This window comes from Heptranchias perlo, chromosome 4, assembly GCF_035084215.1.
Source record: "Heptranchias perlo isolate sHepPer1 chromosome 4, sHepPer1.hap1, whole genome shotgun sequence".
NCBI classification, from domain to species: Eukaryota; Metazoa; Chordata; class Chondrichthyes; order Hexanchiformes; family Hexanchidae; genus Heptranchias; species Heptranchias perlo.
In genome coordinates, this window is record NC_090328.1 from 56,211,055 (window position 1) to 56,229,666 (window position 18,612).

The 18,612-nt window shown below is 41.5% G+C and overlaps 1 protein-coding gene across 1 annotated transcript in view; it reads left to right on the plus strand.

Annotated features, from left to right (window-relative positions):
- Positions 1-229: 229 nt before the first annotated feature.
- The window catches only part of dcp2 (decapping mRNA 2), a 42,399-nt gene continuing 24,016 nt past the window's right edge, over positions 230-18,612 (plus strand). The window contains exons 1-7 of the mRNA XM_067982961.1: positions 230-380; positions 13,579-13,730; positions 14,243-14,370; positions 16,062-16,160; positions 16,857-17,009; positions 17,980-18,092; positions 18,311-18,415. Coding sequence (XP_067839062.1) covers positions 328-380; positions 13,579-13,730; positions 14,243-14,370; positions 16,062-16,160; positions 16,857-17,009; positions 17,980-18,092; positions 18,311-18,415 — 803 coding nt within the window. The 5' untranslated portion in view covers positions 230-327. The remainder of the gene's footprint in view (positions 381-13,578; positions 13,731-14,242; positions 14,371-16,061; positions 16,161-16,856; positions 17,010-17,979; positions 18,093-18,310; positions 18,416-18,612) is intronic.

Sequence of the window (18,612 nt, forward strand, 5' to 3'; positions counted from 1 at the left end):
TTCACATCGTTCACCTGACGAAGGGGGAAGCCTCCGAAAGCTTGTGAATTTAAAATAAAATTGCTGGACTATAACTTGGTGTTGTAAAATTGTTTACAATTGTCAACCCCAGTCCATCACCGGCATCTCCACACCATGACTCCTCTTTGCCTGTGTTGATGCCCAAGCTTCCGCGGCTCTGCTGAGACGCCGATGCGGTTGTCAATCAGCTGACGTCACAAAGGCCGGGTCGAATGGCGCTGGCGGCTCTATTGGGGTTCCCGGAAGAGGTGACGGGGTCTGCGAGCGGCGGGGCAGCGGCAGCAGCGGCCGCGGCATGTGTGCGGTATGGAGGGGAAGAAAGCGGAGATTCCAACCGGGGTGCTGGACGATCTGTGCAGGTAAACATTCAGGAAGCGGCATGTAAAAGAACAGAGGCCGAGGTTGTCCGTGGCCTGGGGGGAGAAGAAGGAAGTGAGGGCCTGGGAGGAGGAAATGCGCTCGGAGTGAAGAGCCCGGCCGATGAGGGCCAAAGTTAGAATTGGATCCGATTCAAAGAAAAGGGAGTTTGGGAGCCTTGGATTTGTTTTACGTAAATGAGCGAGGATGGAGCACCTCGCGAGTTTCATTCTTGCAAATTGCACGATGTGAAATGTTGTAAAACAGGAGAACGTTTTGTGATGCGGTTATTTTTTTAACATAAATTCACAGTGCTTGTAGTTTGTAAAGCAACAAACTGAAGGGACTCTCGGATTCACGTTTTTAAATCTTTGTTGTGTAAACCCTTATTTTTTAAACGACGCACACCATCGCTGTTTTAGTAAAGGTATTTAAAAGTGAATGCAGTAGTTTTAATACTTCAGAGATAGCAGGGTGGAACTGGGTGACCACTACTTTTCTTTTTTGTCTCTTTTATTGATGTAGTGTTTAGTATTTTGCTTCATCACGGTGCAGAATCACAGCACAAAGGAAATAAGAAGCACCTTTTATACATACCGTTCACTTTTTAACATTTGTGTTGCTCTATAAACTTGCACATATCTGTGTGACTTGGCCAGATTTAAGCATAAATATACTATCTACTTACTGTGGCAAATCCTAGTGTGTGACTTGTAGATAGATCCAAGAAGTGCAGGTATTTAGCATGCATTTACATTATGTGTTGATGCAAAGTGATTTTTACTTTGCTCCAATGCTAAAGGCCAAGCACTGACTCTGGATTTACACCATTGTCTGTTTGAAGTGTAAAAAATGCATAATTAATGCAGTTATACTTTTTTTGAAAAGTGAAGTTAAAAACATTTGATGTGCACCTTTAAGATTAAGAACATAAGAAATAGGAGCAGGAGTAGGCCAATCGGCCCCTCGAGCCTGCTCCGCCATTCAATAAGATCATGGCTGATCTGGTCCTAACCTCAATTCTAAAATAATGTCCAATTTCCTGCCCGCTCCCTGTAACCCCTAATTCCCTTTACTTCTAGGAAACTGTCTATTTCTGTTTTAAATTTATTTAATGATGTAGCTTCCACAGCTTCCTGGGGCAGAAAATTCCACAGACCTACTACCCTCTGAGTGAAGAAGTTTCTCCTCATCTCAGTTTTGAAAGAGCAGCCCCTTATTCTAAGATTATGCCCCCTAGTTCTAGTTTCATCCATCCTTGGGAACATCCTTACCGCATCCACCCGATCAAGCCCCTTCACAATCTTATATGTTTCAATAAGATCGCCTCTCATTCTTCTGAACTTCCATGAGTAGAGTCCCAATCCACTCAACCTCGCCTCATATGTCCGCCCCCTCATCCCCGGGATTAACAGAGTTAACCTTCTTTGTACTGCCTCGAGAGCAAGTATGTCTTTTCTTAAGTATGGACACCAAAACTGGATGCAGTATTCCAGGTGCGGTCTCACCAATACCTTATATAACTGCAGCAATACCTCCCTGTTTTTATATTCTATCCCCCGAGCAATAAAAGCCAACATTCCGTTGGCCTTCTTGATCACCTGCTGCACCTGCATACTAACCTTTTGATTTTCTTGCACTAGGACCCCCAGATCCCTTTGTATTGCAGTACTTTCCAGTTTCTCACCATTAAGATAATAACTTGCTCTCTGATTTTTCCTGCCAAAGTGCATAACCTCACATTTTCCAATATTGTATTGCATCTGCCAAATCTCCGCCCACTCACCCAGCCTGTCTCTTTCCCCTTGTAGGTTTTTTATGTCCTCCTCACTCTCTACTTTCCCCCCATCTTTGTATCATCTGCAAACTTTGATATGTTACACTCGGTCCCCTCCTCCAAATCGTTAATATAGATTGTGAAGAGTTGGGGACCCAGCACCAACCCCTGTGGAACACCACTGGCTACTGGTTGCCAGTCCGAGAATGTACCATTTATCCCAACTCTCTGCTTCCTGTTAGATAACCAATCCTCCACCCATGCCAGAATATTACCCCCAATCCAGTGATTCTTTATCTTGAGCAATAATCTTTTATGTGGCACCTTGTCGAATGCCTTCTGGAAGTCTAAATACACTACGTCCACTGGTTCCCCTTTATCCACTCTGTACGTTATATCCTCAAAGAACTCAAGCAAATTTGTCAGACATGACTTCCCCTTCGTAAAGCCATGCTGAATTTGTCCTATTAAATTATGTTTATCCAAATGTTCCGCTACTGTCTCCTTAATAGATTCCAAAATTTTACCCACCACAGATGTTAGACTAACTGGTCTATAATTTCCAGCCTTCTGCCTAATACCCTTTTTAAATAACGTGTTACATTAGCAGCTTTCCAATCTGCCGGGACCTTTGCCGAGTCCAGAGAATTTTGGAAAATTATTACCAAAGCATCCACAATCCCTCCTGCCACTTCCCTCAAGACCCTGGGATGTAAGCCATCAGGTCCAGGGGATTTATCCGCCTTGAGTCCCATTAATTTACTGAGTATCAATTACTTAGTGATTTTAATCGTATTTAGCTCCTCGCCCCCAGAGCCCCCCGTTTGTCCACTGTTGGGATATTCTTAGTGTCCTCTACCGTAAAGACTGAAACAAAATATTTGTTCAGCATTTTTGCCATCTCCATGTTTCCCACCATTAATTTCCCGGTCTCATCCTCTAAGGGACCTACGTTTGCCTTAGCCACCCTTTCTTTTTTTATATAACTGTAGAAACTCTTGCTATCTGTTTTTATATTTTTTGCTAATTTATTTTCATAATCTATCTTCCCTTTCTTAAATCAATCCTTTCGTTACTTTTTGCTGTCTTTTGAGGACGTCCCAATCTTCTATCCTCCCACTAAGTTTGGCTACCATATATGTCCTTGTTTTTAGTCGGATACTATCCTTAATTTCTTTACTTAGCCACGGATGGCTGTCATTTCTTTTACACCCTTTTTTCCTCAGTGGAATATATATTTTTTGAAAGTTGTAGAATAACCCCTTAAATGAACACTGTTCATGTACCGTCTTACCCTTTAAACTATTTTCCCAGTCCACTTTGATCAATTCCGCTCTCATACCATCATCGTCTCCTTTATTCAAGCTCAGTACGCTTGTTTGAGAACCTTCTCACCCTCTAATTGGATATGGAATGTAACCATGTTATGGTCACTCATTCCAAGGGGATCCTTAACTAGGACATTAATTAATTAATCCTGGCTCATTACACAGGACCAGGTCCAAGGTTGCTTGCCTCCTTGCAGGATCAGTTACTTACTGCTCAAGAAATCCATCCCTAATACACTCAATAAACTCTTCCTCAAGGCTGCCCTGCCCAATTTGATTTGTCCAGTTAATAGGATAGTTAAAATCCCCCATAATTATAGCTGTTCCCTTATTACATGCCCCGACTATTTCCTGATTAATACTTCTTCCAGCAGAGTTGCAACTATTAGGAGGCCTATATACTACGCCCACGAGTGTTTTCTTCCCCTTATTATTCCTTATCTCTACCCAAACTGTTTCATTGTCCTGATCCTTTGTCCCAATATCTTTTCTCTGTATTACAGTGATTCCTTCCCTTATTAACATAGCCACCCCACCTCCCCTTCCTGCCTGTCCTTCCTGATTGTTAAATACCCTGGCATATTTAATTCCCAGTCATTGTCACCCTGCAGCCATGTTTCTGTAATGGCCACAAGATCATACCCATATGTCGTTATTTGTGCCGTTAACTCGTCCATTTTGTTACGAATGCTACGTGCATTCAGATAAAGAACTTTCAAATATGTTTTGTGACACTTCGTTCCTACTGTTTCCTTTTTTAACACTTTACCTTTTTCTCCATACCTTCCTGACACACTTTCCTCTGTCTCCCTGCTCAGGTTCCCAACCCCCTGCCACAGCTTTGATGCTGGGTTAATCGCCTTGCACCTTCTAGTTTTTATTTTATCTCTCGTGCCTAAAAGTACACTTTCTTTCCGCTGCTCTACGCTTTTCCCTTTCACTTGTTCTTGAACAACTGTTTGTACTATTTGTATTGTAGATTTCCCCTGGGTCTTCCCCTCTCTTGCTGCTCTCAACTTTATTCCCTTCTGACTCCCCGCTCAGGTTACCATTCCCCTGCCACTCTAGTTTAAACCTTCCCCAACAGCACTAGCAAACACCCCCGCGAGGACATTGGTCCCGGTCCTGCTCGGGTGTAACCCGTCACGCTTGTACAGGTCCCACCTTCCCCAGAACCGGTCCCAATGCCCCAGGAATCTAAATCCCTCCCTCCTACACCATCCCTGCAGCCACGCATTCATCCTGTCTATTCTCCTGTTCCTATACTCACTAGCACGTGGCACCGGTAGTAATCCTGAGATCACTACCTTTGAAGTCCTGCTTTTTAATTTATCTCCCAACTCCTTAAAATTCACCTTGCAGGACCTCATCCCTTTTTTTTTAACCTATGTCGTTGGTACCAATATGGACCACGACTACTGGCTGTTCACCCTCCCCCTCCAGAATGCCCTGCAGTCGCTCCGTGACATCCTTGACCCTAGCACCAGGGAGGCAACATACCATCCTGGAGTCACGTTTGCAGCTGCAGAAACGCCTATCGATTCCCCTTACAATCGAATCCCCTATCACTATAGCTCTGCCACTCTTCTTCCTCCCCTCCTGTGCAGCAGAGCCACCCGTGGTGCCCCGAACCTGGCTCTTGCTGCTTTCCCATAATAGGCCATCTCCCCCAACAGTATCTAAAGCAGAATATCTGTTTGAGGAAGATGGCCCCAGGGGACTCCTGCTCTACCTGCCTAGTCCTTTTACTCTGCCTGGCGGTCACCCATTTCCTTTCTGCCTGCGTATTCTTTACCTGCGGTGTGACCACCTCACTGAACGTGCTATCCACGATAGTCTCAGCATCGCGGATGCTCCACAGTGAGTCCACCCGCAGCTCCAGCTCCGAAAGACGGTTAGCCAGTAGCTGCAGCTGGACACACTTCCTGCACACATGGTTGCCAGGGACACTGGTAGTGTCCATGACTTCCCACATAGTGCAGGAGGAGCATATCACAGGTGCGAGCTCTGCTGCCATGACTTGCCTTAGACTCTCAGACTCTCTTCCCGCTCTAGGTCTCCCCTTTTGTACTGTGCTCACCTCTTGGACTCTCCTACCTCACCTGTGACATCGCACAGTAGTTTTCTCTTGTTGTAGGTCTGCTGCTGCTTTTATTCCCCAATCTCAGTCTTCTACTCTCAGGTACACTGCCGCTCTGGGGGAAAAGTCAGGAAAAGCACAGCAAAGCAGCACCTCCTTCCCCCACTGCACCAAACTCCCAGCAGCACACACTGTGTAGTCCGCACACCGTGCAGTACACACTGACGGGCCCCTGTATTTCTACAGTTTGTGACTCAGATGAGTCAGGCCTGCTCCACCTTCAAGTACCAGTTTAATCTAGCTAACCAATTAACTTGTTACAGCAGCTCTTTCTGCTGAAGCCTGACAGAAACTTAAAAATTTAAACTTTTAATTGAACTTACACAGTTGAAAGCAATTGAACTTAAACAGTTGAAGCAATATGCACTAGATTTAAAGAGATTAACCCTTAAACTCCCACACTCACCGAACTCTCAGCAGCACACACTGTGTAGTCCGCACACCGTGGTCTTGTGATCATTACCTAAACTTGTTTGGGGGATTGTGCACAGGAGTTATTCTATACATTTAATATCAGTGTCAAGTCAAAATTATTTTGCACTGATGCAGCGCCTATTGTATAACTTGCCTATTAGTAATGCTGCTGATTGAGCAATTGTGAGAATGGAATATGTAGCTAATTTTCCTTTCCCTGGTTAGACCACACCTGGAATACTATGTCCAGTTCTGGGCACTGCACCTTAGGAAGGATATATTGGCCTTGGAGAGAGTGCAGCGTAGGTTTACTAGAATGATACCTGGACTCCAAGGGTTAAATTACAAGGCAAGATTACACAAATTAGGGTTGTATTCCCTGGAATTTATAAGATTAAGGGGTAATTTGATGGAAGTTTTCGGGATATTAAGGGGATCTGATAGGGTAGACAGAGAGAAACTATTTCCAGTGGTTGGGGAGTCTAGGACGAGAGGACATAGCCCAAAAATTAGAGCCAGGACTTTCAGGAGTGAAGTTAGGAAACACTTCTACACATTAAGGGTGATAGAAGTTTGGAACTCTGTTCCGCAATTGGCAGTTGATGCTAGCTCAATTGTTAATTTTAAATCTGAGATTGTTGGATTTTTGTTAACCAAAGGTATTAAGGGATATGGGGCTAAGGTATATGGAGTTAGGTCACAGATCAGCCATAATCTCGTTGAATGGCGGAACAGGCACGAGGGTCGAAATGTTCCTATGTTCCACCCTGAGCCATGCATCTTCTGTGGCCATAAGACATGCAAATCTGTTTCCAGGCCTCTTACTGCTGCTCTATTTTGACTGTCACTTGATTTGCCACAGTGGGCAGTGGTTTTATTTGTCCCCACTGTTCAAGGAATTTATGTTTGTATCTCAACAGTCTGGCTGTGATTGAGAATTTACTTTGTGGGGAATCTTGAGGACAAGCCAATCTTCTTGCCCTTTGTGATACGTTATGTTGGTTCACCAAAATAGTTTGAAATCAGAATAGGCCATTGGGAATGTAAATAATTCTCCCTATAAATGGTATAGTTTTCTGATTTAAATTGAAGCATACATTTTTAACTTTGATTTTTCAAGTTTTCTCTTCATTTTCTGCTTTCCCAGTTCATGAATTATTTCACTTTCTGGTTTCTAATTTTTTTTTCTTCCTTATGTTGTTTATATGGAATCTTCCCAATTTTCTGTTCTTGAATATTTGTTTAAACTCCTTTTTCGTTTAAAGGAATAGCTCAGGATATACTTCTTATGTAATTGAAAGAAGTCTCAATTTCACCTCAGCATAAAGGGGGAGGGGATAAATCGGCCAGGCTTCTCACTCCTGATTGCAGGGCCGTACCACAGCAAGAGTCACTATATTTGGGAAAAGAGGAGGAAAGTTGTTAGGTGAGGTGAGGAGGACAAGATGGATTTTGAAAACGGACCATGAAAGTGCTGGGCTAAATTGGGGCCATTGTCTTTGCTGTATTTCTGTGCCTGGATGTGGAAACATGATGTGTGTTCATCTAGCTTTAGGGGTGACTGGAGGAGGGAATGTTAAGAGCTGAGGCTATTTGGAGAGGAAAACTGCAGAGTGTAAGATACTACCAAGTAAAGGATAAAGCAAAGTAAATCAGGAAATTGTAATGGAATTTTTGAGATCCTTGGAAGGAATAAAAGATTGTGGTGAGTCGTGATTTCAGCACAATAGGGAGCAGAAATTAAATAAATAATGTCAGCTGTGGCTCAGTTGGTAGCACTCTCGCCTCTGAGTCAGAAGGTCATGGGTTCGAGTCCCACCCCAGAGAGTTGAGCACAAAATCTAGGCTGACACTCCAGTGCAGTACTGAGGGAGTGCTGCATTGTTGGAGGAGCCGTCTTTCGGATGAGACGTTAAACCGAGGCCCCATCTGCCCTCACAGGCTGATGTAAAAGATCCCATGGTACTATTTCGAAGAAGAGCAGGGGAGTTATCCCCGGTGTCCTGGCCAACATTTATCCCTTAACCAACATCACTTTAAAAAAAACAGATTATTTGGTCATTATCAAATTGTCGTTTGTGGGAGCTCGCTGTGCGCAAATTGGCTGCCACGTTTCCTACATTACAACAGTAACTACACTTCAAAAATACTTCATTGGCTGTAAAGTGCTTAGGGACATCCTGAGGTCATGAAAAGCGCTGTATAACTGCAAGTCTTTTTTTAAATATTAAATTAATTCATATATAGGTGTGAATAATTTGTGAGGCCTGAACCCAAAACATATGTAGAGACACGATTACTAAATTTGGCAACACATTAGGTAGATCGAGATGTAGTGATTCAGTCATTGGAATGTAAGTGGACTGGAGGTCATTAACACTGAAGATGTGTGACATCTGAATGAAATTGAAAAAAGTAGAACAATTACATTTGGAAGTTTGTCCCATTTTGGTGCTTGTGGTTCAGGCTTTTATAACTCTGTTTTCTTCAAATAATGTGACGACTATGTTTGTAACTGGGCCGTGTTCTTCAATAGCTGAAATCCCTTGGAGATGAGATAATCTTGGTCTAAGAATGAACCCAAGGTGCAGTAAAATGCATACTGCAATTTACATATGATTCCTATTATACCTTTAGTTTATTGAATGGTGGAAGATATCATGCTAATGAGATTTGTACAGGCTAAACCCAAAATCAAATTTAGGGTTGTATAATATACAGAAATTAAGATATTAAATACATACTTTAAAAGTTGAAGCTTTATGCATTTAATAATATATACATTATAGGGAAACTGTTGGAGTTCATTGCTCTCTGGGTTGCTTCCTCCAGTTTTGATGTGGAGATGCCGGTGATGGACTGGGCTGTACAAATGTAAGGAATCTTACAACGCCAGGTTATAGTCCAACAGTTTTATTTGAAAATCACAAGCTTTCGGAGGCTTTCTCCTTCGTCAGGTGAGTGTCGAGATTCATTGAAAATTACCGCATATATAGTCATAGAACAATGCCTGGTGATTACAGATAATCTTTCCAACTGCCCGTTATCAAGGCCATCAAATTAATTGAATAGTGTTCAGACAGAGAAACCTTAGATACCCCAGACAACTGAATATACAAACGGTCAGAACCAAAGAAAGAGAGGGGGAGAGAGAGAGAGAGAGAGAGAAACATCTGAAAGGAAGAGAAAGAGAGAGAATGACCAGTTGTATTAAAAACAGATAACTTTTTTTTCCCCCTGGTGGGGTTACATGTAGCGCGACATGAACCCGAGATCCCAGTTGAGGCCATCCTCATGAGTGCGGAACTTGGCTATCAATTTCTGCTCGACGATTTTGTGTTGTCTTGTGTCTCGAAGGCCACCTTGGAGAACGCTTACCCGAAGATCGGTGGCTGAATGTCCTTGACTGCTGAAGTGTTCCCCGACTGGGAGGGAACCCTCCTGTCTGGCGATTGTTGCGCGGTGTCCGTTCATCCGGTGTCGCAGTGTCCGCATGGTCTCGCTGATGTACCATGCTCCGGGGCATCCTTTCCTGCAACGTATGAGGTAGACAACGTTGGCCGAGTCACAGGAGTATGAACCATGTACCTGGTGGGTGGTGTCCTCTCGTGTGATGGTGGTATCTGTGTCGATGATCTGGCATGTCTTGCAGAGGTTGCCGTGGCAGGGTTGTGTGGTGTCGTGGACGCTGTTCTCCTGAAAGCTGGGTAATTTGCTGCGAACGATGGTCTGTTTGAGGTTGGGTGGCTGTTTGAAGGCGAGTCGTGGAGGCGTGGGGATGGCCTTAGCGAGGTGTTTGTCGTCATCGATGACATGTTGAAGGCTGCGGAGAACATGGCGCAGTTTCTCTGCTCCGGGGACGTACTGGACGACAAAGGGTACTCTGTTGGTTGCGTCCCGTGTTTGTCTTCTGAGGAGTGTGGAAAACCATAAAGAGATGCCTGACCATATTAACTTTCTAATATACCTAAACCATAAAGAGATTTTGATTGACTAACCACTTGAACTAATAAAGAATGTACATGTACGCCCATATTCTATGATAGGCAGACATTACTAATTAAACTGTATAAATGTGAACTGTTTCCTTTGTTCAGTGAAGAGGTTGTTCTGACCATTGTTCAGAACACAGCTTCCCTTGTATACAAGTTTCTTTTAATAAATTCTTACTTGTCTGAAAATAAGTGTTTGGAGTTAATGCATTGTATATAATAGGTAATAATTTTTCGACAGGAGGTCTATGCGATTTTTCGCTGTGGCCCATCGGAACTGTCGATCGACGAGTCGAGCGTCATATCCCGTTCTTACGAGGGCGTCTTTCAGCGTCTGTAGGTGTCCATCGCGTTCCTCCTCGTCTGAGCAGATCCTGTGTATTCGCAGGGCCTGTCCATAGGGGATGGCCTCTTTGACGTGGGCCATGTTGCAGGAAAGGATGCTCCGGAGCATGATACATCGGCAAGACCATGCAGACACTGCGACACCGGATGAACGGACGCTGCGCAACAATCGCCAGACAGGAGGGTTCCCTCCCAGTCGGGGAACACTTCAGCAGTCAAGGACATTCAGCCACCGATCTTCGGGTAAGCGTTCTCCAAGGCGGCCTTCGAGACACAAGACAACACAAAATCGTCGAGCAGAAATTGATAGCCAAGTTCCGCACCCATGAGGATGGCCTCAACTGGGATCTTGGGTTCATGTCGCGCTACATGTAACCCCACCAGAGGGAAAAAAAAGTTATCTGTTTTTAATACAACTGGTCATTCTCTCTCTCTTCCTTTCAGATGTTTCTCTCTCTCTCTCTCTCTCCCTCTCTTTCTTTGGTTCTGACCATTTGTATATTCAGTTGTCTGGGGTATCTAAGGTTTCTCTGTCTGAACACTATTCAATTAATTTGATGGCCTTGATAACGGGCAGTTGGAAAGATTATCTGTAATCACCAGGCATTGTTCTATGACTATATATGCGGTAATTTTCAATGAATCTCGACACTCACCTGACGAAGGAGAAAGCCTCCGAAAGCTTGTGATTTTCAAATAAAACTGTTGGACATTCCTCCAGTCTTGGGCAGGGAGTTTCACTGAAAAGGGTGAGTCTTGTTGCATTCCATATTACATTGTTTAGTGTTGTTTTGTAATGTACTCAAGTGCTTTATTTTGAACACTTTTCAGAACCCAAGCAAGAACTAATCAACGACAGAGAAGGCCATGAATTCCATCCCTTAATTCCTTTGATCAAAGCAATAGTATTTTTTGATAAGTTGTGTTGTGGGAAATCACCACTCGGTGTCAGACTTAAAGATTCAACATGCAGTTTATTGAACAAAGCTTTGGGAGAAGTGCTTGGCACTCCGCAGTGCACGCAGTCACCTTCTCAGTTTTAAAATGGTCGCTGAGCTTCTTTTGTACATGACAAGTACAGACATTTAGCAGTTAGTACATCATCAGCCTTGGTTAGTTACACATTAGCCAATTAGGCCCCGACAGCAACAATTGACCTCCAAACACATTAAAACAACTGTTATCAACTTAAGACAGTCTGGTTTTTGTCTGTTCCGTAGTTTTATCAGTTCGTTGTGGAATGTCTTTGTCTAAGTCAGCACATTTTAATGTCTTTTCACAGAGTCCATTTTGTTCCACAGAGTCCATTTTGTTTAGCAATACACTAACTTGTTAATCATCATATGTTATGCTTAAGCTTTTAATTATGGTTCGTGCAAGGCGCAGCTCAGTGTGGTTTCGGGGCAGTGACCGCAGCCACGCACACATTAGTCGCCAAAGGTCATCTTTGCCGGTTTAACCCAACAGCTTAAATTTTACTTTAACAATTGACAGCACAAGTTCTTTAATATTTCTCTATTAGACCACAAGATCCCATGGAATGCTAATGATGAGGGACATGTGCATTATCTGGAAGCTGGGTGGTTTAATACTTCAGTATCTGCAGCAAAGAATTGTGATGATTTCTGACACCCCCTTACCTGGCTCATAATCTAAAATGCAGAAACTAATTCACACATAATTTGGGTGTAGATGTTTTGGCTGGTAGGTTTATTGAATAATATCTTGGTGTCTCTGGGGAGGCAACTGAACAAATGATTTCTTGTCTGTGCATAAATTTCACATTACGGAGAAACACTGAAGAATGTGGGATTAAAGAGCTGGACTGTGGCTACTAAGGTTCTGAGAGACTATTCAAATGATAGTGCTGGAGGAATTGTTGGCAAGACTGTCTTAAACCAAAAACATTGCCACTTAGAATTAGACAGCCGAAGGAGAACTGGAATAGGGAAAATCAGCACTTATCAGATAATACAGCCTGTTAGAAAATAATGTGTTTTTCCCCCAATATGCAGGAATCCATCATTAATTTTACCATTGGGGCAGGTCTCAGATTTCCAGTCTCCTGGTGGATTGATTGCTTTAGACACCTGACTTGAATATCAAATGGCTTGCTGTCTTCAATAGATAGCTTGGCACCAATATGAGACTACAGGCTCACCTACATTAACATATCAAAAGCATAAGTGAATTGCAAATGTAATTAATGTGTAAGCTTAGGCAATTGACAGAAATGTGAGGAACCACCTGGCTGCCTCTCTATGAAACCCATAGCCACCTCTAGACAGATTTGTTTATTGCCTCATTTCTTCTACAAAGATGAAATAATTATTTTCATAACACAGCTAATAGTCTATTTTAAATTTGCAATAATTGGCCTGTCTAAAAATTTCATATGAAAAAATATTGCTCGGAAATGTTCTTATATGAAATAGGGTGGTGCTCTGCTTCTGTCGTCCACAAATATGTCAGAATATGTTTAGCTGCTCCCCATCAACAAATAGATCTCATTTTGTCAGTTTCAGATTGTTAGGTTTTCAGATGGATTGTCTTACGCTCACATGATTTTCCTGATTGTTTTTTAGGTTGTCTCTCATGTAGCATTTAGGTTGTCTCTCATGTAGCATTTAGTGATTTACACATAATTTTTCACAAGTACATTTTCTCCACTTTAATTTAAACAGTTGCTTCATTTAAATGTACTGTGTCAAACTTAGTCATAAGGTCAACCTTTGAGGCTCTTTCTTTTGAGGGAGAAGTTGTGGGTGTGTTTGTGCTTGTAAGTGCATTTTCGTTAATTATCCTCTAAGCTGTAAGCAGAATGGGTCTGATAATTAGGGTCTTGGAGCCTGCAGTGTTGCAATTTGTACCAGGCTTGTGGTCTATCCTTTGGAGCCTTTGATATTTTGCTAGTACTGTATAACCCTTTGGGAATGAGAGAAGGTTATAGTGAGGAGATCAAATGCAACGAGATCTGTCTGAAATCTGCTCAGAGTTTCAATGCTATATTTAGTATGATCTTTAGAACTTGTCCTGTTTTTTTTTATATAATGTTCAAGCCAACTCTTGCAAGCTGTTGCAGTGAATTGTAACACACGGTACAGCAGTATGGTAGGATATAATATCAAGATTCTGAATCATTTTATAAATGGCAACGACACTAACCAATGAATATTGTAATTATGTGGCTTATCTGTTGAACAGCCGATTCATTCTGCATATTCCAAGTGAAGAAAGGGACAATGCGATCAGAGTGTGCTTTCAGATTGAGCTAGCCCATTGGTTTTACTTGGACTTCTACTTGCAGAACACACCAGGATTGCCTCAGTGTGGGATAAGAGATTTTGCCAAATCTGATATCCTTTTGACTACATATAACACAGATTTTTTTTAACATCTGCAAGATATTTTTCATTGCAGAAATGTTGTGAACTGATTACTAGATGTGTAGCAAAATATTGCAGTCTTTGGAAATAGCAGGTTAGTTTTTGACGCTAGAATGATTGCTTCTTTGCATTTCCCTGTCTTGTTCATCCCAAGCTCCAAATAAGCTGCTCTATCTATTCTTCCTCCTCCCCCAATCTTCTCACATTTTCTGTTGCTCTCAATTTATTCTTCCCTGGGACTTAATTGTGGAACTTCCCTCCTCTTCCCCCATGTTTATTTTCCCTTCCAATCAGGCTGTTAAAACCCTAGCGGGGCATCTCCTAATAAGTACTTGATTTACCTGATCTTCCCTCTTACTGTTGTTACCTTTTAGAGTTTTGCACCATCTGGATTCAAATCCAGCTCATGTGGGATGAAAATCTGTTTGGCTGAAAGTCATGTAACCAAAATGTTGTTAATTATTCCTTAACTGCTGTTGCACTTTTCAGTCACTGTTCATTTTTACTTCGGAAAGGGGATGACGTGGAAAAGATTTTAGATGAATGGAAGGAGTATAAGATGGGAGTCCCGACATATGGTGCAATTATACTGGATGAAACACTGGAAAATGTAAGTAGTAACCTAGAATGACTGCTACAGAAGCAGAGGCTCCATACAATTACATGTTTGGGAAATGTGAAAGAAGTTTACATCTATGCAAAGGCCAAGGTTCACGTTAAGTAAAATAAATGTGTCTGGTCTTGCCCAGTTGTTCATGGAAGGAAGCTAGATAATGTTAAACGGTTAATATGGGAAAGCTGTTTCCAATGACCAGTAAGTCACTTACTAGAAGGCAAACATTTAAGATTATCAAAAAAACAAAAGGAGAGGTTCAGAGAATTTTTTTTATGCAGAGTTGTTAGGACATGGAATGCCCTACCAAAAACACTGGTTGAAGCAGAATTAATAATAGCTCTGAAAAGGAAAGTCAATAAATATTGGAAAAAGAAAAACTTAAATGGGAATGGACAGAGGAAAGGGACTAAATGGATAGCTCTTTCAGAGATTTGGCTCAGGCACTATGGGCCAAACAGCCTCTTGTGCTGTAAATTCTGTGATTCTAATAGGGACTACAATTAGCTTCAGCATGCCTGAATTAGGGAGGGGAAAATCCTGCTCCTGAGCGCTGTCCAGTTTTCCTTGTTGGAAGCACATGTATATGGTGGTTGGGTGAGGACAGGATCCGGCTTGGCTGTGGTTCCCATCGCAGTCAGATAGCCACTGATTAGTCACTCACGAACTTACGCATGAATAATGGCTAAATGAGCAAGCTGCCAAATGGTGACCTGCACCTGTAGTGCTGTTCCTGAACGAGGAGTCAATGTCATCTTGTGGATGCTGAGAAAAGTGGTGAAAAATATGAAGTTATGGAGGAGAGTATGTTCTGTGAAGTAGAAAATACATGGAATTTGGTGCACCAAATCTGTACAAGAACTCGGTGTTCAGTGTTCAGTACTGTGTGGTAAAACTTGATTTTATACAAAATCAATAAGATACTGGATGTCCTTTTGTCATATGTTATATTTACAGTTTTTTAAAAAAGCAAACCCATTACACAAGCAGTTGGTTTGAAAAGTACATTTTGGTCTGGTTATTAGAAACTAAATGGAGAGGTTTACTGTGCATGACATCACTGATTGTCTGTACTATGAAATAATCCAGTTCAAATTTTATATAGGTATATTTTTAACAAAACCACAGTAGGATCTTACAGTATGGCAAATAGTGGAAAATGTTACCATGACAGAATAAAGCACGGCAATCTAGATACCAAAGGAGAAGATGTCTATGAATAAGTATTTGCCTGTAGATCATGCTTTTCTATTTAATTAAAAACAATCATTTGCAGGACTCCTCTATGAAATGAGGCAAATGGGAGCTGGGATTGTGATTCATTAACAAATTTTTTGGTCAGTATTTCCTGCTGTAGATTTATAGTTTGCTTATAGGAGTGTGCATTACTGTGACATTAGAATGAATTTTAGGGGGACAAAAATAAGAACTTCCACATAAGTAGAATTGACTGCATAATCTCCCTCACCCACAGTTGTTTCTTTTGATGGGCATTCTGAATAAGTTAGTTTGGCTCAGTGAAAATATAAATCCAAAGAGCTGTGGAGAGGTCAGAAATCTGGGGGGTGATGTCCTCTTCTGTCTTGCCCCGCTCTTTTTCAGTACCAATACAAATTAAACAGAATTAAAAAATGAAAAGCCAAGCAAACAGAGCAACTTCATTTTTGTTCCTGTTCCTTTTTATATAGGTGCTTCTTGTTCAGGGTTATTTGGCAAAGTCTGGATGGGGGTTTCCAAAAGGCAAAGTGAACAAAGAGGAGGCCCCACATGACTGTGCTGTGAGAGAGGTAAGATAAGACGTGTGTTCTAAAAGAAAATCCTTTCTATTTGGATTATTGTAAATCTTTGCAAAAATTTTGTATTTCTCCTCAGTAATTTAAAAAAAAATTGTGCAATTACTTCAGGAATGCACCCTGAAGTAATTTCAGACAGGTTTTCATTCAAGTGCTGATAGCTAAGACAGAAGCTAATGCATAATGTTGTCTAAACTCACTCTATCCTGCCTCAGAATATGTGTATCGTACACTACCTATTAAGTAATTCAAACAGGATCCAGAAATGATTCAGCTTTCTGCATTACTAAATTTTCTCAATATGTTATGAAATTGTTGAGCTGAATTTATTTTCCCTTCTACCTTAGTTGCTGCTTATTTAATTTCTTATACACAGATATGCAACTTTAAGAAGGTAATTCTGCAGGTGATTATTGATGACTGAGTCTCCTATGGAGCACTTTCCTACTTTTGATTTTTAAAAAGAAAAACTCTTGCCATTCTCCCCCCCCCCCCGCCCCCCTTGCTATACAGAGCGGAGTAACTCAGGGAAAGACACTCTGATGTGCTGCCTTTCTTTGATGGATTTAAATATTATTTTAAAAAGTCATTAGCATAGACTTGTGTGGAATTCACTTAAATCTGTGCACTTATTTTTAGGTTAAAAATATTTGGCATTCAATTATGCTAAGTTTTGTATGTTGCTTTCAGGTTCTTGAAGAAACTGGGTTCGATATACGAGATCGCATCTGTAAAGACGACTTCATTGAACAAAGAATCAATGATCAATTAGCTCGACTGTATATAATCCCAGGTGTTCCAAAGGATACAAAGTTTAACCCTAAAACAAGAAGAGAAATCCGGGTATAAAATATTTGAACTTTGAAATTCAATCTTGCCTTGTTGCATTTTAAAGACTTCCCAGCAATCTTAGAAAGCAGTAGTTTAATGTAATAGTGTCATAAGACTGCTTTGTTGCACTGAATAGAATGTCTGCGGGTCTCTTTGTATTGGTCACGTGAAACCAAAGCTCTCTTCAGTAATTGGATCATGATTACATTATGTAAAGTGCATTTTTAACAGAAGCAATGTAAATCTTCAAGAATTGTGCACTCCCTTCGATTTGTGTTTGACCTCAAGTTGAGCTTTCCTCTCCACCTCTGCTTTGTTACCAAAATCACTGTCTTCCACCTCCATCTGTATTTCTCCTCTTTTCCTACCCCATATCATCATCTCAAGGCTTGATTTTTTTTTTCAACAGCCTTCTCGCTGGCCTCCCTGCATAAACCTTCCACGAGTTTCAACTCACTCAAAGCTCTGTCGCCAGCATCCTCACCCAAAGTAAATTCATTCCCATCACCCCATCCGTTCCTCTCCAGCCTCTTGGTATCCCAGCGTGCCAGTTTCAAAATTATAATCCTTGTTTTCAAATTTGTCCATGTCTTCACTCCACATTACCTACTGATCTCCTGTCTTACCTCCCTGCATGTACTTTCTGCTCATCTATCGTAGGATTTCGCCTCATCCCTGACTCTTGCATCTTCACCACTTGTGACCACCTGTTAGGCCACTATGCTTCTGAGCTCTGCACCTGTACTCAGTTCCTCTGCATTTGTATCCATCTTACTGCTTTCAAAAAGTCCTCAAAAACCCTTCTTTTTAACCATGTCACTGGTTCCTATTCTAGCTTTTCCATTTCCCTCCTTTTTCCCTTGCAGTGTCCACCCTACCTATTCCTTTACTCCTTATTGTAAAGCGTCCTGAGGTGTTATTGTGCGGGTGAGAAGTGCTATATAAATGCGTTTTTTAATGCTGCCATGTACTTGGTTTACAGAATATTGAATGGTTTTCCATCGAAAAGTTGCCATCCCATAGGAATGACATGACTCCCAAGTCAAAACTAGGTTTAGCACCTAATAAGTTTTTCATGGCTATTCCATTTATAAGGTATGTTTGAACACATGACACCCAGTGATAAAATGACTAGATCATTGTACTATACCAAGCAGCTGCTTAGGTGGTTCATTTATAAAGGTTATTTTGTTGATTTGCAGGTTTGGTAAATCTTGTTGGTATGGACCTAGCATCTTTTCTTGTTTAACTATTTGACATAAAACTTGTTTCTCGGACATCAGAGTTTAAGTATGCTACTGTTGTTATCACAGGCCACTAAGAGACTGGATATCCAAAAACTATGCAGATTCTTCAGATAGTGACGGCCTTGTATCTAATAGCACAACTCCATCCAAAACATTATTGGAAAAAGTAAGGTAAGTATAGTTTGGATAAAAGGTACAGCTGACATCTAGAATACTTATGGACTTTTTTGCTGGTGGGATGGTACTTATAACTCAACTACTGAATTTGTTTTCAGAATTTGAAGATTGAAAATTTGGCAGTTTGTTTTAAATTGGGGTTGTCGTTCTTTTAAATATGAAACCTGGACTGTGGTTCTCTCTCTCTTTCT